The sequence below is a fragment of the Hydra viridissima genome, unplaced genomic scaffold, assembly GCF_058129835.1.
Source record: "Hydra viridissima isolate aposymbiotic clone 2 unplaced genomic scaffold, HvirCarnegie_v1 scaffold_4, whole genome shotgun sequence".
NCBI classification, from domain to species: domain Eukaryota; kingdom Metazoa; phylum Cnidaria; class Hydrozoa; order Anthoathecata; family Hydridae; genus Hydra; species Hydra viridissima.
In genome coordinates, this window is record NW_028324303.1 from 7388848 (window position 1) to 7414730 (window position 25883).

Sequence of the window (25883 nt, forward strand, 5' to 3'; positions counted from 1 at the left end):
GTGAATATTCCGTTTGAGTTGTGATGGACCTGGTTCACCTGGCTTTACCCAGGCCTTCTTTTGTTTAGGATTCTCGTAATAAATCCATTTCTCATCACCAGTAACAATTCGATGCAAAAATCCCTTTCTTTTCTGTCTTTCAAGCAGCAATTCACAAATGGTCTTTCTTCTTTCCACGTCTCTGTCTTACAATTCATGTGGAACCCAATGAGACATTTTTTGAATTATACCCATGGCTTTGAGGCGTCTGGAAACTGTTGATTGTTCAACTCCTAACGATTTTGCAAGGTCCTCTTGCGTTTGACAAGAATCCTGATCGAGCAATGCTGCCAATTCTGCATTGTCAAATTTTTTCGGCTGTCCTGGTCGTTCTTGGTCTTCCAAACAAAAATCACCACTTTTAAACCGTGCAAACCACTTCTGACACGTTCGCTCAGCTAGAGCATGGTCACCATAAAATTCAACCAAAATACGATGACTTTCGGTAGCACTTTTCTTCATGTTAAAGTAATGAAGAAGAATCCCCCGCAAAAACGCTTTATCAGGAACAAAAATCTACATTATCAGTTAAATTAAAAATAGTGTTGTTTACGCTTAAATCAAATGATTTATAAAGAAAATGATGCGCAATAACAGTGATCTTCGCACGCATGCGTGGCTAAACGAAACGCTGAGACAATAAGCTAGTTTTGTAATCCCTTGTCAAACCGCACGAATTAATTCCTAGACCAAATATGAAATGCAAGTATTTAGCAAAGAATTAAACAATTTTTTTTTACCTCTTGAATTTACTGTTGGTTTTTATGTGAATTGCACTATTTTTGCTTTTAGAATTTTTCTGCATTTTTTGAAATCCTTTGGTTTAACTTTTTATTTTAAATTTGATTAAATTTCATTTAAGTGTTTAATGTGTTAATTTATTCAAAAAATAGGGATTTACAATGATGAAATGTCAAACTGTTTAAAATATAATAAGCTCATTCCACTAAATTATCCAGCAAAATATGATTTTCTGTTGTTTGTAGCTTTCATATTGCTAAATGCATTAACATTTTATGAAATTATTTTTAGAAAAATTTAGTTTTAATAATAATACTTTTAAAATATTCCAGTATTTTAATTTAACATTTTACTATTTTTTATTGAACCATTATTTTTTCATTAAAAAATAAAACAAAATAAAAACAGAATTTAGATAAATATATTTCTAACCATTTCAAATACTGTAAAGAGCCTCCATGAAAAGTGGACCTCACTGTGACCCCTCGGTCACAGTGAGCCAACTTTTCCCCACCTCTAATGTTTTTTCATATTAAGATAAGTGCTGGTTAGATATGCTATTTTTTTGTATTGAAAAAATCTAAAGTTGATCAGAAGTAACATAAAAACTTATTTTTTTACCCTATTTACCCCCCTTCAAGTGATAAAGTTACCCCCTTTATGATGATATTACCTCCTCTCAAAAAAATTTTTTTTTGAATTAATATTTCATTATCCTCTTTTTTTTTTTTTACTAATCTTAAATTGAAGTGATTTAAACTCCTTTTACACCATTATAGCAATAATTAAAAGAAAAAAAAAATACAATAAATGCAACAAAAATAACACAACTACTTTTATATTACAATATCTACATGTTATCTAAACAAAAAAAAGGCAATAGCAGATTTCAATCGTCTAGCATAATCTTTTTGTTAATCCTTTGCTTGTATCGAGACCAACTTGGTTTAAAGGCACTATGAATAGCTTCTCCAGTCTGTTCAGCATATGATCCCAGAGAACAACAATTAAACTTCACAAATGGGAGAATATGACAAAAACTATATGGACTTTCTAGGTAACCTTCAGCTCTATATTTAAATGTATCTTTGCATACTGCTGTAGGTCACAAAATGATACTTTGAACTGTTCAATAACTGAAGAAGCATTGCTGCCTAATTCTTATCCAAAGGTGCACTCTTTAACCTTTGCAAACTTTCTGAGGCACTTAACTATAGGCAATAAACTAGTTTGAGATGCTAACACATCTCTCTCTAAAATATCTACTTTTTCCAGAAGTTTATTGGAACTGTTCCCATGATAACCTCAAAGTAAGATATAATGTTCTTTGAGCCAATTTTTAAAAAGAGGCCAATGATCTAAAAGTAGTCTACCAAGTAATGTCACAATCCCTATAAAAAGATGTAACTCTGGTGGAGGACTGAGTGATTAATTTCATCTTCAGTATTTTTATCTAAATAAACGAGTCAAGGATTAATAACATTTAAAAAATTTTCAACAAATAAGTTGTACCAATGATCAAAAGAACCTAATGTTCTCGGAGTACCACTTTCTAGGGAACATTCGTCTTCACACCACAAGCAGGCATACTTACATGAATAAGAAGACAAACCAAAGATGCTGTTAGCACATTTTAAGTCAAATGCAAGGTGATATGTAACATCATCCAGATTTGATCTACTAAAGATTTTCTGCAAATTTCCGATGTCTTCACAAACATCTTCAACAATAGCAAGAACAAAACACTTTTAACTCCACTGTCAATGTAAATTTCATTTTTATTGGTTTCATCAAAGATATTTACAATTACTTTAAGAAACCCTTGACCTCCATCATATATAGGGAAAAGGCGGTTCTGGCGCATTGACCCTTCCCATACTTAAGGAATCCAAGATGGCGTCGTGTTTTGATGCAAAGTGTTGATTCCAGGACATTGACCCTTCCCATACTTAAGGATGCATAAAAAATGGTGAACACTTCATATCATGTTCTTGGACAAAACCAATACTTAAGAGTCGTCTTTAAAAATCAAGAAGAAGTATAAAAATAATCATGTTATTTCTATACCAGTTCTTCAAGATGCCTGTTCTTCGCTTGGTTTATTGCCTTGTTTTATAGTGTCCGATAGCCAAGGTGTGAATTCCGTCTTCTAAGATGAATCTTTTGTCGTCGTTAGCGCTGAGTGGATCAAAGGATCAACGTAGTCGTAAAACCAATTTATGTTTTTTTCCACGTATTTTAAGAAAGGATCAACGTAGTCGTAAAACCAATTTATGTTTTTTTCCACGTATTTTAAAAAGATGTTTTTCTTTAAAATACAAGACATGAATAAAAGGGATGAAATTGTGAAAGATAATACAATGTGGAATAAAGTATCCAAATTACAATTACGACTTGAATTTTGGAGAAAAGAGAGTGGTTATGGCTTATTCAGATGCGTTCTCTTTTGATGAAAAATATTACGGCACAAATGAACTTGTTTGTCAATCTGGGTTAAGCTTGCTTGAATATATAAAATTATATCCGTTGTTCTTTGTGGATATCAGCAAGCAAAAAGAAAGAATGAGGTCGGAAACAGCTGAATTAGTGATAAACCTTAAATTTCGAACTTCAACTATTGCAAATACAGTTATTTTTGCAGTGGTTATTTCTGACAAACTGCTTAAATTTGTTTCAGACGGAACCAACATGACTGCTGTTTATTAAGATGTCTTTTCAGGAAAAATTGAATTGACTTAAAAAAAAATCTTGGTATAATAAAATGAGATATACAACATCGTATTTGAAAAATTTGTTGAATGAAAACGGCGTTAGTAAAACAGCAGATGATTTAATAACGTTGATGATGCTTGCGGTTGAAAATAATTTGATCAGTAAAGATGAGATTTTAGAAAGAGCAAAAGAAAAAAAAGTAAAGCCTCCTCCAAAAGAAAAAAAACCTGTTGATCCAAAATGGGAATGGCTTAGTTTTGTTAAGAAAAAGCCCATCACTGTGAGAATAACCAACATTGAAACGGGTGAGGTGACTGAATACAAGTCTCTTTACAAAGCGATGGCAGGAACTGGACGTGGATGGAGATATTTAGAGCGTCGAGATGGAAAGGTGGATAATGGAATCAAGATTGAATTTTGAAATTCTGAAAAGCTTGAAAAACGTAAAAAGCAGCAAAATTGATTTTTTAACTTTTGTCATGTTAAAAAATTGACTTGGCATAAAATAAAATTCTTGGCATAAATAAAAAGATGGAGAGGAAGTATGTGATTGAATTTGATACCATGGGTCGTGCGCATCTGTTTGATGAAGAAAAAGAAATTCATGCGGCTGGATGCGAATTTACTGCACATGACGAGTGAGGAAGAAAGTATACGATTAGATTTGATGAAATGGGTCAAGCACATGTATACGACTCAATAAGCGAAATTTTTGCCAATTATCTTGTTTCATAAGTTTTTAATTCTCCCGCGAAAAGAATTAAAAAACGGTAAAAACTTTTCGAAGAAGAAAATATGCTGAAAGTGTGCCAAGATTTAAAAAAATTGAATTGACTTAAAGAAAATCATGGCAGAGATAAAATGAGTCTCCATTCTTCAAAAAAATTAATTGCCAAAGAGCGAAAAATTGAAAGTGGTATAAAGAAAAATCTTTCCATAATAAAAATGGAAAGTAAAACTGTGAAAGATCGAAAAGTATCAATGGCATCATTAAGAAGGGATGCTAAAGAAAGAGCTATAAAAGACTATACCAGAATGACCAAGGAAGAGCTTGTTGGGCAATAAAAAACACAAGACCTATCATTGGGTATGGTCCTACTCCTCGTAGACGAACGACTGAGGCAAGACCGTTGCCTGTTAATGAAAGACCTACCGTGGTTAGGTTTGTTCAACCAGCTGTAAAAGTTTCTGTAAAACCGACAAAAGTAAGGTTTGTTGTTGGTTCTGAAAGACCTGTGCCTGCTCCAAGGCCAAGGTCTGACGACTTGATTTCATTCGAACCTTCTACTCTCTTGCAAAATAGGATGACAAGAGATGAACCCTCTATTCTTAACACACCAGTTATCGATTCAACAAAGGTCATTACACCTAGACCGGTTCCTGCTCCAAGACTTGGTTTATTTTCAAGTCTGACGGCAGTTGCAAAAAGTGTGACGTCATATGTTGCAAATAAGTTTAATGATATTAAAGAATGGATAGATCCTTACGTTCCTGAAGTAGTCAAGAAGAATGTAAGCGAATCAGTGGAACAAATCAATGAAAAGATAAATTCTATCAAATCACTTGTATTAAGAACAGTGTATAAACCTCTCGCGCCAAAACCATTTACAGTAAAGTTTAAAATGACTGAACATTCTGCAGAGCGTGCTGCTAGACTATTTTCATACACACCTTCTTCTCGATACCAAGACATTGTTCCTTTTTTTAATTTGGTAAGAGAGTCTGCTATTCAAACCATGGAAGGAGAAAGGAATACAAAAGTAAGAATTGTTTTAATCTGTGAAATGACTCGCGTAAGCATCTTAACAGGTGAAGAGACTACTCAGATGGCTCACTTTTCATCCAACTTGAAAATTATATTGGAGGGTACAGATGTAAGAACGGTTGTGAGTCAAATGGAAGAAAAAATCTTGGAGCAAAGCGCTAATTACAACAAGATGGGATCCAATTGCGTCTTGTCGAAGATTTTAAGAATGGATATCAGATTTATCGATTATGAACCTTTCAAGGGTTCTTCCTACATGGAGCTGTCTAAAGAGCTAAAAGACAAAAAGGCGATCATCAACATGGTAAACAAGGACAACCAATGTTTTAAATGGTCTGTCACCAGGGCGCTGAATCTTAAAAATAGAGACAATGAAAGAATTGACAATGATCTTATTTTAAAATCAGAAGAGTTGAATTGGGAAGGAATGGAGTTTCCTTTAAAGGTGACTCAAGTCGAAAAGTTTGAGAAAAATAATCCTGACATCAGCGTGAACGTCTTTCACTACGAAATGAATAAACCTCAACCTATGCAAATATCCAAATTTCATGATCGAAAGCACTGTGTTGATTTGTTGTATATTTCAAACGAAGAAAACAGCCATTATTGCCTCATTAAAAATTTCAGTCGGTTTGCTCGTTCTTCAGCATCAAAACATCAACATAAAAGATATTTTTGCAGAAGGTGCATGCACGGCTATGACCAAGAAGAAAAGCTCCAAATTCATCGAAAATACTGCTATGATAACGCGCCTATGAGAATCGATCTTCCAAAAAAAGGGTCGATCCTTGAGTTTAAAAACTACAACAATAGTATGAGAGTTCCGTACTGCGTCTATGCCGACTTTGAAAGTTTCATCAAACCTATCGATGACAACACTGAGTATAATAATAAAGAGGCATATACCAAAAAATGTCAAAAGCATGTTCCAAGCTCCATCGTCTATTATATCAAATGCTACGACGAAACCATTTACAAGGGAAAGCTTGAAACGTATACAGCAGAAAGTGATGATGACGACGTGGCTCAAAAATTTGTTACCATGCTTGAAGCTAACTTTATAAAGATTTGTGACGATAGTTATTCACGGCAAGAACAATGAAAAAATAAGAGAATAGAGACTAATGAGGATAAAAAGAATTTTGAGGCTGCTACCCAATGCCATATTTGCAAAAAAGATCTTAACGGTGATAAAGTATGGGATCACTGCCATTTGACTGGAAAGTACCGTGGTGCTGCTCATAAGAAATGCAACTTGGATTATAAAATTCCAAAATTTATTCCCGTTGTCTTTCATAACTTGTCTGGCTATGAAAGCCATTTGTTCATCAAGAGATTAGGTGGAAAAAAAGGAAAGATCACTTGTATACCCAACAATGAAGAAAAATATATCAGCTTCACAAAAAGCATCAAAGTGAGAGATTCTATTGATAAGAAAGGTAAACCAAAAATAGTGTATAGAGATTTACGGTTCGTTGACAGCTACAGGTTCATGTCAAGCCCTTTAAAAGATTTAACTGACAACCTTGTTAAAGATTTGTGTGAGGAGTGCTCAAAATTAGATCCAAAAACATGCAAAAAGGACTGTATGGTTAAGAAAGGTAAAAAATGCAAATGTAAAGACAATTGTGAAGATTGCGCTCATAGAAGATCTAAAAAAGGAGACATCATGTGCAAAAACTTAAATTCATTCCACAGCGGAGCAAAACGAGATTTGCTATTAAGAAAAGGCATTTACCCTTACGAATGGGTGGACTCCATTAAAAAATTCTCTGAAACACAATTGCCACCCAAAGAAGCCTTTTACTCTAAACTAGACGATAAACACATCAGCGATGAAGACTATGCACATGCTCAAAACGTTTGGAAGGTATTTGGATGTGAAACGTTTAAAGATTACCACGAGCTGTACAACATCTCAGACGTGCTCATTTTAGCTGATGTCTTTGAAAATTTCAGAGACACTTGCATAGAAAGTTATGGTCTAGACCCTCTTTGGTATTACACCTCTCCTGGTTTGGCTTGGGATGCAATGTTAAAACTAACTGGAATTCAGTTAGAGCTTCTAACCGATATTGATATGCTTCTCATGGTTCAAAGAGGGATACGCGGCGGAATATGCATGATCTCAAACCGACTTGGAAACGCTAATAACAAATACATGGGAGACTCGTATGATCCTTCACAACCATCGAAATTCATTCAGTACTTAGACGCTAATAACCTTTATGGGTGGGCCATGTGCAAACCTCTTCCTGTTAGAGGATTTAGATGGATGGCTGAGGATGAACTTTTAAATTGGAAATCCTTGCCTTGTATTCTCGAAGTCGATTTAACCTATCCTGAAAGTCTACACGATTTACATAATGACTACCCTTTGGCTCCTGAAAGATTAAAAATTAATAAAGTCGACAAGCTCGTTCCCAATTTAAACAACAAAGAAAAATATATCATTCACCATGAAAACCTAAAACTCTATGAACGATTGGGTTTAGTCATCACCAAAATTCATCGTGGTATCGCCTTTGAAGAAGAACCCTTCATGAAAAAATACATTGATCTCAACACCAATAAAAGAAAAGTCGCTAAAAACGACTTTGAAAAAGAATTCTTTAAACTCATGAACAACTCCATGTTTGGAAAAACCATGGAAAATATTCTAAAGCATGTCGATATTAAACTGGTCACCACTAAAAAAGAAGCCTTAAAATTATCCAAAAGCCCTCGATATGATCGGTACACCATTTTTGATGAAAAACTCATCGCAATTCATATGAAGAAAACACAAGTCACTTACGACAAACCTGTTTACTTGGGAATGAGCGTCCTGGACATAAGCAAAACTCTCATGTTTGAACATCATTACGACTAAATGAAGCCTAAATACGACGATCGTGCAAAACTACTCATGACTGACACTGACTCTCTCATTTACGAAATCAAAACAGATGATTTTTATCAAGACATTGCTGATGACGTACTTGAAAAATTTGACACGAGCGACTTTCCTAAAGATCATCCCGCCATTCAAAACGCTGGATTCAAAGTAGGCGAAAATAAAAAGATCATTGGCAAGTTCAAAGATGAAACCGGTGGAAAGCAAATCACGCAGTTTATTGGTCTTCGACCCAAACTCTACTCTTACTACATCCCTGAAGAAATAGATGATCAAGAACATAAAAAATGCAAAGGTGTTAAGAAGTGCATTGTTAAAAATCACATCACTCATCAAGACTACTACGACTGCTTAATGACTAAACAAGAAAAACTCACCACCATGAACGTCTTCCGATCACGTCATCACAATGTCTACACCGAAGAAATCAACAAAGTCGCACTCAGCGCTAACGACGACAAAAGATTCATCTTAGAAGACGGAATTCACACCTTGGCTATCGGACATTACAAAACAAGGCAATAAAGAAGAACAGGCATCTTGAAGAACTGGTATAGAAATAACATGATTATTTTTATACTTCTTCTTGATTTTTAAAGACGACTCTTAAGTATTGGTTTTGTCCAAGAACATGATATGAAGTGTTCACCATTTTTTATGCATCCTTAAGTATGGGAAGGGTCAATGTCCTGGAATCAACACTTTGCATCAAAACACGACGCCATCTTGGATTCCTTAAGTATGGGAAGGGTCAATGCGCCAGAACCGCCTTTTCTCTATATATTCCATCTATTGATATACATAACATACTGGAGAGAGGATCCAATCCTCTTTCCATTAAAATACTAAGAACCAATTCAAAAGTGTCATGGATAAATACAACATGTCTTGTTACAATTTCATCATTCCAAATAAAGATATCTTGTTCTAGTTTATATTTAGATTCAATTTCTTCTTGTAATGATGTCATCATTCTCCACAACAAAACTTTCTAGAAGATTTATTGTCTTTAGTTCCAACATTTAAAGTTAACAGATTTCCACCTTAAAGATAAAGTATAATTAATTATATGTATCTTTAACCTACCCCTACTTTAAACTTACAATGCAAACAATTTGAAAAAGTTGTTAGCAACCTATACAATTGCTTTGTTAAAAGCCTCATATTTACTGAGTGTTTTATATGTGCATTTAAGTTTTATCTGAACATATAAACCCTTTTTAATTATTTAAAAATGAAAATAAAAACTTGCACACCTGTAGATATTTTAAAGGACTGGCCTCTCTCAATGTCTTCTTGTTCCATCTTTTTTTTTTATTATGACTGAAGCAACTTGCTCACATGATGTGGGATAAGTGTTTCTGACAAATTAATTAAATTCAAAACAGCCTGATTAGAACAATAGTTGTTATGACATCCTGAAGAATAAAATTTACTTTTAAATGAATATAAGCCTAAAGGTTTTTTATTAAATTTTATAAATGAATATTTGATAACTTTTAATTTACTTATCAAGTAACTTATTATTTATTCCTTAACCTCTTGCAAGGAGAGTAAAGCAGCAGCTGCACATACTTTTTTTCAGAGATTCAACACCTTTTGTATTAACATGAGATGATTAAATAATAACACTAAGCTCAGTACTAGGTCTAATTCTTGGTCTGTCATTCTAATTCAAAAATAGTACTTTATAAAAAATATGTATTTATCATTTAACTTAAATAAGTTTTAAGTCATATATTCTTGAGAAACTTTACTTATCCAGTTTGAAAGATAAGTGTTTGTTCCCTTTTCCAGCAAAAAGATGTTTCTTCTACAACTTGAACAAATTACATCCGGACAGACAAGGAGTATATTTGGCCTGAGTAAAATTCTGCATTTTATTCAGGCCAAATATACTCCTTGATTTTATTTGCTACAGATGGTCGTACTTTTACTAAAGATTTTGAATATTTACCTCTTTTTTCCAAACAAACTGCACAAACAGACTGTTTTAAATCAGTCATCTTTACCATATGATATTTTTTACTTAAATCATTTCAAAACTATTAAAGAAAAAGAAGCCAAAATGGCGCATTGCATTATTTTTGACGCTTAATTTTTAGGTTTTTCTAATTTTTAAAACTTAAAATACTAACTCTTCTGATTGACTTTAGATTTGTTCTGCACTTGAAAAAGACTTACACAAACTGCATTTACTTTTTTAAAAAATAAAATTAGAGGTGGGGAGAAGTTGAACCTGGCGGTCTTTATGGCTCACAGTGTAAGTAATTTTTTTAAATGTATAAACTAATTTAGTAGATATAATAAGTTTTAAGATTATTACTTATAAATTAGTAAAATTCTTACTAGGTTTGTATCCATTAGCAACATTGATAGCCCCCTCATCCTTTTCAGAAAACATACTTACTGCTGCCATAGACTGTTTCATGAAATCATGTGCTGAAATAAAGTTTGTGCTACTTGGTGATACTCCAAAAATGACACTTTTTTCAAAACATTTTGAAGCTTCATCTTCATTAAAATCAAAGGGATTGGACATTTTCTATAATAGCTCTAATACTGTAAGATCAAGAAAAAGATATTTTTACGAGTTATTTAATTCAATTGAAAAAATAACAGAAATAAAAATGAAAGAATAAAACACAAAACTTTTCATATCAGACTACTTTAGCATGACTTATAGAAAAAAAACTGAAAAAGATGTTAACTTTTTAAATATTACAAATAAAAATTGAGTAAACATGTTTCTTTAAACAGAAACTGTATTTAGAAAACTTAAACAGTGGTTAGATAAATATTATTTGTAGCAACATTAAAAAACTGAAAAAAGTGTTGTATAAAATTTTTTTAAAAATGTTTGCTGTTTGTGGAAAGATTGCAAAAAAATAATAGCTTTGGCCAAATATATAATATATAAATAGTTAATTAACAAAAAGTCAACAATAGTTAATTAACAAAACATTTTGTAAAATTATTGTAAATTTGGCTATATTTTCGTGAGTATTTTAATGGTAAATACTTAAAAGCTAAAAAACTATAACAAAAAAAAAGTTACTGTTAACCAAAGTCAAAATCAATTGATTTTTCTAAACTTGAATCTATTTAACGTCCCTGCAGTATTGCCCATGCATGGAGTTGTGCTAAGAACTTCATTGCTAAAAATCTCTTCACTTTTAAAATTGCAGGAACTTCTCTTTAGATTGGTTTCATTTGAATGAGAACAACTTCTAGAGTTGTGAACTTTATCCTGAGCAATATTTTCTCTATTTGAACATGTAAACATTTCTGCTATGTTCAACTCATCTTCAAAACATCTATTTATATTTTTTGTGTTATTGTGTGTACAAATTTTTAGTTCTGAACTTTCAACCCTTTTTTTTATCATTTCTATTTCTTTAACTTCTTTGCCTGTCACTGCTATAATGGTATCATTGCTAGCTACTACTTTTTTTTTTTTTGGTTTGCAAATAAAATCTGTACTACTTCCAATTTTCAACTTCTCTTGTAACCGGATTTCTTCCATTTCAATAACTTTTGCCAAAATAGTAGGTAAGTTGAGTTTTTCAAGAATCAATTTAGCACTTTCAAAATATTCTTTATCAGGATCCTAAAATAAATAAAACCATAAAAACAAAAAGTTTTCTTTTCAAAGGCTTAGTTAAATCATAGAACAGAAAAACAGGACCATTATTAACTATATTTCACTTGTTGTTTTTAAATGGTTCTCAGAATGTTTTGGATTTAATGATGCAAAAAAACTTTTCTTTCAATATCTATAAATTCAATCTTGGAGAAAAAAACTTTTAAGTAAAAAGTAAATCTTGAAAAAAAAAAATTTTAAAGCCTATAGTTAGCCCAAAATAAATATATATGGAATAAATAAAATAGTGAATGAAAAAAAATCTGTAAACTATGAGAAATGTAAAAAATGTAAACAATTTAAGGCTTAACAATGACAAACTTTTGCATCAATATTAATCCAACTTCTTTAATGTGTCATACAAAATCCACCTTGAGATCACACAACCTTTAAAGCTTAGAGATATTTATATATCCTGGATATAGCTTAAAAAAGAAAATCAATAAATAATAAAAAACTGTTCAATTACAGCTTAAAACTAATACATAAATAATATGCTACATTTTCACTTCTGCTTGTTGCTTGTATGGCTTTTAATAGATTAAAACATCTTGAGAACTCTGATATATATATATATATGCTCCAGACAAAGACCTTCTATTTGTTAACTAGTCACAAAAAATGGCCTTTTCTTATAAATATTAAGAGTGTTTTAATCATCATTCAACCAAAGGACTTCATTTATTTGAATAATTACTATGACACTTGAAACATAAAATTAAATTTTAAAGGTTACTTTACCTTTTAAAAGATAAAGTATCAATTTTTAAGTTTGTATTTAATTTTAAATTAAATTGTTAATTTTAAAGTTTCAATAAATCTCAAAATATTTTCTTAGCTGTCATTTGTAAGTACTAAAGACGTATTTAGATTTATGTGTATATATAAGTGCAGCAATAAAATTATTATAAACCACAATCTCAGTTTTTGATATGTTAGAGCATTCCATTTAATTAGAGGAAAGTTATTTATGCTGTCAAAAAATAAATACAGCTATTCACAAAAGTTTAAACGGTTACAGAATTTTAAGATCTAATCTTCGGTTTTTCTTGAATAAAAATCTAACGGAAATAGATATCAAAATAATTTTTTTTTTCCAATTTGGCAAATAGGTTATTTGTTAATAAAATAAAAAAAAGTAGGTTTCGACTCATCACTGTTTACTCAGAAATTTCATTAAAAGGTAGATGATACAAATTAAGAGGTGTCACAAAAGTTTAAACGATTTTATTTAGGATTAATTATTTTCTAATTAATTGATTAATCCGGTGCGAAAATTTTTTTTATTTTCAAATAAAGTTAAAATGAGTAGTTTTACAATCAAAAAATTCATCACAACATCATCAGGCAGCTTTTAATTCATTAAAAATCAACTTGAAATATTGTAAATTTCAAATTAATTGAAATTGCATGCAAATGGGTCGAAAATCAGTTTCTAGTGCCATCTAATGGCAAGTTATTGGTATGGCGAGGACAAAAAATCACACAAACGTTCAAATAGGCAAAATACTTCACATTTCTGAATATTGCGTTAGAAAAACCATCAAAACCTGGGAACTTACCAAGGACGTCTCCGACATGCCGTGTACTGGAAGACCATCCAAACTCAGCAACCGTGACAAAAATGGTATATTCAGAATGAGCAGAGAAAACCCCAGACTCAGCTACAAAAAGCTAGCACAAATCTTCAATGAGTCAAAAAATTATCCAAAAGTTAGCAGAGAGCTCGTGAGACGAAGATTGTTGGACAAAGGTATTGGAACGTACATAGCTGCTAGAAAACCTATTCTTTCAATCACGGATAAACGTAATCGACGAGTGTGGTCCAGAGAAAGGCTGGACTGGTCTGTAGAACAGTGGGCAAAAGTTATTTGAAATGATGAAGCTAACTTTCAAGTTGTAAACCGCAAGGGAAGAATCTATGTTAAAAGATTTGCAACTGAGAAATATTCAGACAGGTTTTTGTAACATCGTCAACAAGGCGGTGGAGGTTTGGTTGGCATCTGATGATGTTTTTCTCACAAAGGTATAGGCTTCTGCGAGCTGTACGAAGGCTGATTTAATCAATACACTTACAAGAACACATTGGAAACGTGTTTAGTTCCATCAATCAGACACTTGTATGGCAGAAGCAAGCAATTTATCTTTCAACAAGACAGGACTTAAGCTGACACAGCTCACTCAATCATAGAATATTTTTGAAAAAAAAGTTCAATGTGATGCCCTGGTGCCCTAGATCACCAGATCTCAACCAAATTGAAAGTATTTGGTCTTGGTTCGACAATCAACTGACATACCATGAAATTCAATCAACTCAGCATTTGAAGCAACTTTTGAATGAGTACTGGCTAAAAGTACCTCGCGTGATGTGCATGAAATTAGTTGAATCAATGCATAAACAAGTTTATCTTCGCTATAAAAACAAAGGAGGACACTTCAAATATTAATTTCGCTTTTTTTTTTCATTTTTTGTTCGAATGTTGCAATTCGTTTAAACTTTTGTGCTACTTATTTTTCCTATAAAGTTTTTTGTAATTGTTTTTTTCTAACTAAATATTAAAGTTTTTATAATATGTTCATATTTATTTTAAATCTAATTACTTTTTATTTATTAAATAAAAAAAATTGATTCGATATTATTTTACAGTTTTTTTTATTAAACAATAACCAAACATACTTGATAAAAATTCTGCAATCGTTTAAACTTTTGTGAATAGCTGTAGTAACTACTACTCTAAGAACATTTCTAGAGCAGAAGTATTTAGATTTATGTGTATATATAAGTGCAGCAATAAAATTATTATAAACCACAATCTCAGTTTTTGATATGTTAGAGCATTCCATTTAATTAGAGGAAAGTTATTTATGCTGTCAAAAATTAAATAGTAACTACTACTCTAAGAACATTTCTAGAGCAGAAGTAACTTCAAAAAACCCTCTAAAACAATATCTCAGATTGTTACTATATGTAACCTCTGCTGCACTTCATAAACATTGATTCAACTTGCTATGCATATGTTAATCATTTAGATGGTATCTTAGAGAGTTGCCCTATGTATAAGAGAGGTCACAGCACCAGGTACCCTAGAAAAGAATAGCAAATCCTTACATGATAGTTGATCAAACCTCTTAGTATCACTGAAATAGCGGAATACCTGCAAGTAATCCATCATTCATTCTATATTTTTTTGCAGAATAATTGATTCAGTGAAACCTTTACACTAACCAAAATGTAAACTCTTTAAAATTACCTCTGGAAAACAAACATGCAGAAAATTCAAGCATCCAAGTAGAGACATATTTTGCATTGAATTCTCAATAATACAAACAGCAACAACTGCATCTTGAATAGTAACTTCATCATGAAGCATTAAACGGGCATGAGCCTCAGAGAGACGAATTAAGCTTTCTAATAAACGTATTGTAGTCTGTGCAGCAGCATTACGTGTAGCAGCAGCTCTTTGAGCTTGATAGTAGCTCTGAAGGATACTCCATTTTATAAAAATAATCCAAATATTATTGCAACTTATAGATTTCAATTTTTTAGATCTTATGTTAATTAAAATCAATTTAAAAATATAATATGAATTAGCATTAAAATTTTAGAAACTTCAATACCCACAGAACTAAAAAATAAGTTTATGTAAAACCACAGATGTTTTTAAATTACATTAAAAATCATATACAATTAAAATTTTCATTATCATTGAATAAATAATATACAACTTTACTTCATTAATAAGTGACTAATTTTAGAATGAAGGATCACTAAATTTTTGATCAGCTGAAACTTGTCATTTATTATTTGGTCAGAGCAATATTATAAATTAATACAGTTTTGTAATAAAATAATGTAAAACAGAATTATGAAGCAAGAACAGAGGCTATCTGTAATCCCATTCAGACTAAATTGTCCAAGAAATGGTTTACAAAATTAAATTATTTTTAATGTAATTTTTTTTTTTTTTGACAAATGATCTGAAACTTTGCACATACATGATGAATCTGTTATACATACATGCATGTATACCAGAGAGAGTGAGTGAGAGAGAGAGTGAGTGAGAGAGAGAGTGAGAGAGAGAGAGAGAGAGTGATGCATATTAGTTAAGAAGTTTAGTTTTTCAATAAACTTGGTTGTGTGTACATCTTCTATTATCTATGCTGTGCATCAGTAGTAAAAGCATTGCTGAACAAATAGTTTTGTTAACAGCTATCAAAATAACAAGTGCAAAGCAAACAGATAAAAAAAAACGTGCTATTAAAATTGTCAGATTGTGGAAAAAACACATTTTTACACTTTATTTTTTAGTGATATCTTTAAACTATAGCAATGCTTGCAGAGTTGTGATTATTTTTAATGACTTGGTTCTGACTCCCTGAGAATTCATGGCTCTGACTCAGCTTGTGGCTCAGGGTCCAGCTTCTTATACACATTACTTCCTACTCTTTGAATTATATTTAAATGATATAATATAGAAAATACTACTTAAGCAAACTTTCATTTTATTAGAAAATTAAAAAAAGCTCCAGCTTTAGCTTTGCTCCACAAGCCTGAATGCAAGCGTAAGCTATTGAAGCAAAATGTGAGATTATGCAGAAGGCTATTATCCTAAAATATTGCAAAAAATTAGGTAATACCAAAAGTGGGGTATTTACTAGAAGAGAATTTTATATTCATGCAATGATAACAACTCAAAACATAGGATATTGGTATGTAAATGTTTTGAACTTACATAGTCTGCAAAACTATAGATTAAACATATTAAAAATATTATATTAAATATAATATATATTAAAAATAAAATAATAGACTAAAAATAATGACATGGTCACTGCAAAGTCCTATAGTGAACTCTATTGAGTTGTACTGGGATGAAGTAGATAAAAGGTCTCAAAAAGTACACCTTATTTTTCTACATTCTTCTAATAAATTTAAAAATGTTAAAAAATACTATTTTTAAACTTAATAGAAGTGATTTAAGCTAATAGAAGGATGTACAGAAAAGTTGCTTGTTCCCAACAGATCAAGATTTATTCAATTCGCAGCACATTGGCTGGATACAAGGTGACTGAGTTTCTGTAGATAATACAATTGAATTAACTTTTTTATTGAAACAAGATAAAATATATCAGTATTAAGAGTTCCTATTTCAAGTCTCTGATTATGACTCAAAATTGTGTGGAAAGAATATTTCTGCTGATAAACTTACCTAAATATTCCAGCCAAAAGAGGAAACTATTGAGATTGTTTTGTTATGGCTCAAACAAAATAATTGTGAGATAATTAATAAAGATTTTATTAGATGCATTATGAAAAATGAAACTACAAAAAAACTCTTACTTGGGTCAATTTTTTTAAATTTTAGATATAAAAAATAAAAAAAAAATGTTATTTGCATTATCACATTCCATCTTATATTACTGAAAAAATTGACTTTGTTGGTGAGTGATCAAAATGAAAAAAATTCACAATACATAACAGGGGTTTCCAATGTATTTGATTTAGGATTTTATTCTTAGTTTTCCCACAATCCTTTTTTACATAACCTTAAAAAAGAATTAGTTCTTGCATTATACTACTTTATATTAGCTGAAAATAATCTAAAATACGTACAAAAAATTCAAATATTCTAAATGTACATACCTGCAACTGTCTTTAGAAAGTTCAGGAGTTAGAGTTTTTACATAAGCAAAATAAGTTTGTAATTGCTCAATATTCCAACCATAGTTAGAAGGATCTAATTCATTCAGAGTTCTTTTATGCATAAGAATGCTGTTTGATAAGTACCTTAGGGAAAAAGTAAAACAAAAAAAGACATACTGAATACATTTCTTTGTAGTTACTGGCAATTAAAATATACTTGACAGAACTATAATTCATAATACAGCCTCTTCCAACACTTTATGAGTGTTTTATTTCAATATCAATCATCTTATAAAGTATTTGAGACAAAAAAGTATTACAGAAAAGACCTTGTTTCTTACATCTATAAAAGTTCCTAAGTAACCAAGTAATATGATAATAGTATAAAACTAATGTAATAGGGAATCTAAGTACAGGAAACAGAACTAAAGTACACAAAAGTTCTTTAATTCTGTTTGCCTGTACTTTGAAATGGAATGGAATATTGACAAAAAGTATATAATCTTCATTAAAATAGTGCTTATAGTGTACATTACACTATTGTAGTAGATTAGATTAAAAAACATACTGCTTACACTTGTTATACAGTAATATCTAAAACAAAAATAATGGCCCTGATTAGAGTATAAATCCTTGTAATCCTTTTTGTATTATTATTTTAATTCAACTATACAACAACTGCTGTAGTTACCATAACTATTTTTAAATTCAACTAACTTCTCACAAAATTTGATGACAAATGTTTGTTGTCTTAAGTGTATTTTACTTAGGTCGTTAGGAAACGAGACAGGAAATAGTTAAATATTTACGTGTCATTTTAAACTATGTTTAATTATGAACATTTTAAGTACTTGTTGAAATATTTTGAATGTTTATTAAAAAAGTTATTTAAATTTTATTATATAAATTTAAAAGAAAAAATTTAAAAATGGAAAAATTTGAATATCGAGCATACATTAAAACCTGTGCTCTACTTGGAATTTCAGCACAAGCCATAACCAATGAATTGGTTTTAGTTCATGGTGACCAAGCTCCAAAAAAAGTACAGTTGCCAAGTGGGCTACTTCATTTAAAGATGGTAGAGTAAGTCTTGAAAATGATCCTTGCTCAGGGCACCCTCAAACCATGTATACAGCTGAGAATATTGAACGTGTGTGAGCCATTATTGAAGAAAATCTGCATGCAACACATGATATAACTAAACCCCTGACATCGATTAATTGTTTTACAATCAACAAAATCATTCACAACACATTTAAAAAAAGAAAACTAACATCACGTTGGATACCCAGGAGTTAAATGATCATAATTGCAAGAATAGAGTTGAGGCATGTAAGGAAAATTTAGCTCTTTTCAGAAACGCCCCACAGAGACCATGTGATATTATTACAGGGGATGAGTCGTGGTTTTATTTGAGACAAGTTGGACACAAGTTGGCTAACCCTAGTTGGGTCGGTGAAGGTGAAAGTCCAAGAACTATAGTAAGATGCGACAGGTTTCAGCTGAAAAACATGTTCTACATCTTTAAAACAACAGGTGTTGTTCATTTAGGTTATGTTGAAAAGGGAGACACCATTACTAGGGAATATAATATAAAAAATTGTTTGAAACCTCTTATATGCGAAATAAATAAGCAAAGACTTAAAACATTCACTCAAAATTTCAAATTTCTCCATGATAATGCTCGACCCATGTGACTCAAACTGTCACAATTGTCTAAACCAAGCTGGAATTACAATAATTCACCACCCACCATATTCACCAGACTTAGCTCCATCTGATTATTGGCTATTCAACTTGATAAAAAAAATCTTGATGACGATACTCACATCGAAAGTAAAAAAAACTCACATGACAAAGCTACTTCAAAGTATACCCAAAGAACAGTATAAAAAAATGTTTGACTAATGGATTGAAAGGATGCAACTTTGTATAGATAACGATGGACATTATTTTGAACATTTAATAAAATAAAATAAAAAAAAAATCTTTTTTTTTTTTTAAAGGGGAGTTCTACAAACTTTCCTAACGACCTAAGCAAGTTCATTTTAAAAAAGTTTGTGTAAATTTTGAAAAACTTCTTGACTAGATACATATAGCGCTTTACTCTTAACAATATTTTAGAGGACTCTCTATTTTAAATATATCTTAGAAATTTGGAAAATTTCAAAGGTTTAACAAAAAACATAGCTGTTACTTTTTAAATATGTCAGTTTTGAAGTTGTGACACAAGTTTTATTGATTTTTCATTTTAATAAAGAAAAATTTGAGTTGTTTGTAAATTAAATTAGCATGTAAACAAACATACTTGTCCCATTCTTTATTTTGATTATCTTTCAATACTAGGATCACATCAAATCTGCTCAAAAGAGGACTTGCAAGGGCAACATTTGAACATAGACTTACATCTGGATCATACTTTCCTTTTGAATTGGTAGCTGCAATTATTGTTGTTCTAGTGTTTAATTTACAAACCATGCCTGCCTTTGCAACACTAATTGTCTGCTGCTCCATAGCCTCATGTATACCTAAAGATATTTGTAAAAAATAATAAATCAATTTTCAAGCATTAGAATACTTTTATCTTCAAAACCTAACATATTACAGCCTAAATTTAATCTAGTTTCAATTCTTTTAGCTTAAGTTACCGCCATAAGTATTTGGTAAATTTTTTTTTATATAATGGTAAAAGAGTTTAATTTTGAATAAGCAATTTTATTTCATGCTCCTTTATTAGTTCAGAAAAGGAAACTATTTTTTATTGGATATGAAATGGATATTAGGAAACCAAGATTCACAGACATAAAAAGGAAGTTCAAAATTTGCAGTAATTTTTTAAAAAAGAATGTTTTTAGTAGTAATCAATTTCTTCTGGGAATTAACAAAATACTATAACAAAAACAATATAACAATAATAAAAATGCAATAAAATGCACTCAAAATATAATTTTAGACATATAGTTATAATTCAAGTAAATATATCTATGTTTAATTGAATTATAGTTTTATGTGAAAAATTGATCTTTGTTTATAAAAATTTATAATCAGCAGCTAGGTGTTGTGTTTATCAAGTATTTAAAAGAAAATCTCTACTTAAGAGTTTTATTTAGAATACAATTTGATTTAGGACTTAATCTGTTTATTCTATTAAAAAAAAAAAACTCAAAAAAAGCAACCATCCAAATACTTTTTGTGAGTCTAGTGTACCATTTTAGTGTATAATTTTGATCATTTTTTTTACAAAATATTTTTACAGTTTCTCAGAAAACATTAACATATCCTCTTCAAAATAACGTTGATGAATTAATTTAACTAATAAGAACTTATAACTATTGTCAAGCTTTACAAAAACAATTGATATTGTCCAGTGCCACAAATGTTAATTAAAAGTATCCTACCCACTTAACAAACTATTGAATAATAGAACAAAAGTAATAACTGAAAACTTGTAAACATGTTAAAAAGAGTACATCAACAAAGAAGTACCTACTACAGTAAATTTTCAGATTTTTGTAACTAAAAAAATGAATTATTTCATTGTGCATTGTATAATTAGAAATTGAATAACAGATTACTAGTGAAATGTAAAAAAAATAAATTTATAGTTTTCAAACTACTTTCCTTTTAAAAAAACTTTCCTATAAATTACAGAGGAGAAACAAGATTCCAATTATAAACTTTTACTAGGTTAAATTTTTTTTACAAAGATCTTTAAGTTATACTACCTTTCCATGTAAATCCAGCTAACTCTTTTGTATTTATATTATTTTGTTCAGAAAATCAGTAAGCCTGCTTAAAGAAAACATATAGATCAGTCTGCTTACTGGTTCCAAATCACTACCTGGAATCATAACATGATGGAAGGCCACATTACATATTGTCATTTGTGCTTTAATTTCTGAATTAAATCATAGTATAAGAAGTTAAAAATTAAATTTAAATGTATATTCAAACTGACTAGTGGCAGGTAGTGACTATTAATATTTCTTTGATGCTGACTTTTATCATAGCCTAGCTTGACCTTTACTTAATCCATTTTACTTTACCATTTCATAGGTTTTTCACTTTAGCCACAAATAGGTATAAAACCTAGAATGATAACCCAATTACAGTTAAAATAAAGAACTTACAGTGATCTTTTCTAAACTTTTAATATTCTATCTTTTTAAATTAAAAATGAGACAATGCTATCAATCTTAATATCTTAAGAATTCTTTAAATTATTACCAGCTAGTAAATAACATTTAAAATGAAAGCTTAAGATCCTATGAGCCTGAGCTGTCTATGATAATTAGCCATCAACGCAATACAAGAACTAAATTGACTCTTACAAGAACTAAATTGATCTTGATGAAGCACTAATAGTTTTAGAACGCGCATAAAAAAACATGATACATATAACATGTTACACAACTCTGGTGAGACAAAAGTACTCTGCACTATAAAAAATGCAAGAATAAATACCCAAACATAAGTTCAATACTGTAGAATACAGAAGTTCAATACTGTAGAATACAAAATACTGTTCAATACAAAGATGTCTTGTTAAAAATCAATAACAAGATGTGTCTTCTTTTTTCTTAATTAAGGTGTGGTTTTTCAAAATTGACCTTGATTGATTCAAGCATTTACAACACAAGACCAAGACGGTCTTGTGTTGCTCAGTTTTGTCTTGTTAAGTGTCAAAAAAAAAAATTGCTATGAAAAGACTTTTTAATTTATGCTGCAGACCCTTAGTTTTTGGAAAAATGAATATAAAGGTGCTATAGAATTAATAAGAATTAATAAATAGGGAAGATTAAAGGGAATACAAATGTTAAAAGCTTTGTGCCACACTGTACTACTACCATAACAGAACAGTAATACTGTTACTATTGCAGGACAGTAGCTGTAAAACTGATAAGTTGACAAATTTGCATTCATTTTAATGAAACAACAAAAATGAGAACTAAGCATAAGCATATAGCCCAGAGCAAGTACATTTTTACTGAATCTTACTTCAGGAGCCCCCAAACAACCTCAGACACAGACATAGACTCCAACTCCACAACCCCAGTTTAAATAATTTGAAACTATGACAGCTAATTAACATGAATCTTGATATCAAAATGAAGCAGTGAACACAGTGACTCGCTTCTTATGCCAACTGCGCTATATATATCCATAAATTTGAAATTTTTTCAACAAAATCTATTTAAAAACAGTAGTGTCTGAAACACTATGGAGTTAGGTCTTATCATCATGATATGAATTTAACTGTCTCTATATAATGAAATAATGCATAAGGAAGGTGAAAGTGTACTATAAAGGTCATCAAATTTCTTTTTTTCAAATTATTTTTTTCCATTACCTCCAAAAACTTTCTCCTGTTGATACTAAGTATTGCATTTATTCTTGTCAATTTCATTTTTAAATGAAACTGACTTTTTAGTTTTAACATAGAGATCACAAAATTTATCAGCATCTTTGCATTTATTACACATTATTTCAACAAGTGTTGTTTGCACTATCATATACAATCCCCAAAGGAAATTCATGTGAATACAAAGAGAAAATTAAATCAAATTTATGAAATGCTACAAGAATTAGTATCATTTTTTGTTGGAATTGATGTTTCTCAGTACTAAACTTGACAAAAGTAGGGGAGAGGGGGGCAGTTTAGGACAGGTGTAGTTTAGGACAATGCGAATAATAAAAAAAAAATACTAACTCTTCAACAAAGTTAAATATATTCGTCGACTGAAAATACTTTCACACGTAAGCGTCAGGATTTCTTTCACAAAGGCAGTCAGGTAGCTTTTCTACAAACATTTTGTGGTTTTTGATATTTTTTCTAATTTTTTTAATTCTTAAGTGTAAGGATTTACAAAGAAATTTACTCCACCCCAGGAATTATTTTTTGCATTTTCTATGAAAGGTATATGTTCTGTGACGTAAATAAAAAAATTCAACGATAAAACATAAATTCTTCACAAAAAAATTGTGGAATGTTTCCTGAGATCAGGGTTGAGGCAGCATTTGACGATTTTCACGGGGCACATTAGGACATGTTGCGCAGATCATAACAAACTTATCTTCAAATAAAATTAAACTTAGTTTAAAAATGGTGCGCAATTATAAATTAAAATGTGAAAGATTTATAAACAAGGAAAATTTAAAAACTGCAGTTAAACATGTTTTTGATAAAACAATGAAGTTAAGAGAAGCTGCAGGTGTATTTGGGTGCTCTAAAAGTACGTTAGCTTACAGAATAAAAATGCTCAGAAATAATAGAAAATCAAAAAGTTATAACTTTTCAACCAAATATTCTGTGAATCAAGTATTTACTAATGCAGAAGAAGCTATGTTAGAAAATTATATGTTGAAATCATCAAAAATAAATTATGGTTTAACTTATTACCAATCTAGAATTTTAGCATATGAATATAGTAATGCTTTGAAAAAATGTCCTGAACTTTGGAGCCAAAATAAAATTCCTGGAATTGAATGGATTAAAGGATTTATGATAAGACACAAAAAGCTTTCTCTGCACAAACCAGAAAATATAAGTTTATCAAGAGCAACAAATTTTAACCAACAAAATATGAATGAATTTCAATTCAACTTAGAGAGAGTACTCTGTAAGTCAAAATATTCTTCAGGACGCATATTTAACATAGACGAAACAATTGTCATGACTGTTGTGCAGGCACCAAATGTCATAGCTCAGCGTGGTCAAAAGCAAGTTGGTCAAAACATCTCAGCTGAAAGAGGGCAGCTTGTAACTATGTGTGCTATTATTAACGCAGTTGGAAACAATATACCACCAGTTTTTATTTATCCTAGAGCAAGATTTCAAGAGCGTATGCTAACAGGAGGACCTAATGGTTGTGTTGGATTTGCTAACAACCCCAGTAGTGGATGGATGACAGGAGAACTTTTTATACGAGTGCTCAAACATTTAAAGTTCAATTCAAAGTGCAATAAAGAAAACAAGATTTTGTTATTACTAGATAACCATGAAAGCCATTATACTATTAATGCAATCAACTTTTGCAGAGAAAATGGAATTGTTTTACTTACATTCCCACCACATTGTACACATAGACTTCAACCTCTTGATGTTTCAGTATTGGGTCCTTTTAAACAAAAACTTTCTGTATCTCAAAATGACTGGTTGTTAAATCACCCAGGAAGAACTATAACAATTCATGATTTAGCCAGTATAGTAACCCCTGCATATAATAGCTCATTTACACCAAATAATATTACTGCAGGGTCCAAAAAATGTGGTATTTTTGCTTTTTCAAGAAATGCATTCACAAATGAAGATTTCCATTGTTCAGAGGTAACAAACTGAAGCCTTAATTACATCTCTTATCAATCTAGCAATAATGACAATAATAAAAAAAGCTACATAGATTTTAAAATTTTAAATGTTAGTGATCATTCTATAGTAAAAACTTTTGAAGCTACTGTGCCAAATAATGAGTCACTTAATGCATATAAAAACTCAACTGATGAGCCATCACAGCCATCTGCACCAGTTTTATCTCCTGAAATGATTAAACAATACCCAAAAGCACCATTTCTCCAAGAAAAAAAACATCAAGAGGCAGAAAAAAAGGAAGATCAAGAATTTTAACAGACACACCAGAAAGACCACCAAAAACAGAATCTATAACTTAAGTAAAAAAGAAAATATTTAACAAGCATATCAACCCTCCAAAAAAAATTAATTAATCAACAGCCTCTAGCTCTACCTGTATGCACAATAAAAGTAATTCTTGTTTGCAAAATAAAACAAGTTTAAATTTTAAAGACAAGCTTGTTGTTTACACAGAAAAATTGAAAACAGAAACATTAAATCATGGAAATTTGTGTTTAGTCCAATGTGCTTCAACAATTTAACAATGCAACATTAGCTTTTGTTTGCAGAATTGAAGAAATAAATAGAAACATTTTGGTTGTTAAGTTGTTGAATAAAAAAGTAGGATTTAATATATTTTACTTTCCTGATATACAAAATAAGTGGTCGGTGCCAATTGCAGAAGTCTTAGCTAAACTTCCTATGCTAAACAATGCAGGAAGCATTTCAAGAGGTTCTGGTATAATATTCAAATTTGATTTTTCTACATTTAAACTTCACATTTGTCCGAAAATGAGAATAATTACTCTGAAAAGCACCAGAAAAACCCTTTGGTGGGAACAATATACACACCTTCCTGATATGAAAAATCCAAAAATTGAAATCTTTTATGACCGCCCGAGAAAAAAAATTCAATTTAAAGTTTTTGGCATTGTCCAAAAAGTTTGCAAAACGGTACAATATGTATCTTTGGAATAAAAATCATAAAAATAAGTCAGAAATTGTATTAAAAACATTTTGTTATTATTACGAAGCCCTAGTGAGTAATATTTAATTCTAAACAAGTTTTTGTAATTCCAGGAAAAAGCAGTTTTT

At 30.6% G+C, this 25883-nt stretch overlaps 1 protein-coding gene and 1 pseudogene across 10 annotated transcripts in view; both read right to left on the reverse strand.

Moving 5' to 3' along the window:
• LOC145182799 (DNA helicase MCM9-like) overlaps positions 1 to 25883 on the reverse strand; it is a 169116-nt gene that overhangs the window by 59948 nt on the left and 83285 nt on the right. For 6 of the 10 annotated variants that reach the window (XR_016451644.1, XR_016451645.1, XR_016451642.1 and 3 more), the window contains exon 2: positions 10503 to 10715. Coding sequence is in view for 6 of the 10 variants with exons in the window: in XM_090084636.1 (XP_089940762.1) it covers positions 10503 to 10695 (193 nt within the window). In the remaining 4 variants the exon portion in view is untranslated. Of the gene's footprint in view, positions 1 to 10502; positions 10716 to 11044; positions 11764 to 15047; positions 15286 to 17440; positions 17585 to 19748; positions 19969 to 25883 lie in introns of those variants that run through there. The other 4 variants (XM_090084634.1, XM_090084632.1, XM_090084633.1 and 1 more) reach the window with 2 other exon arrangements.
• Positions 1631 to 10287, reverse strand: LOC149889629 (uncharacterized; annotated as a pseudogene).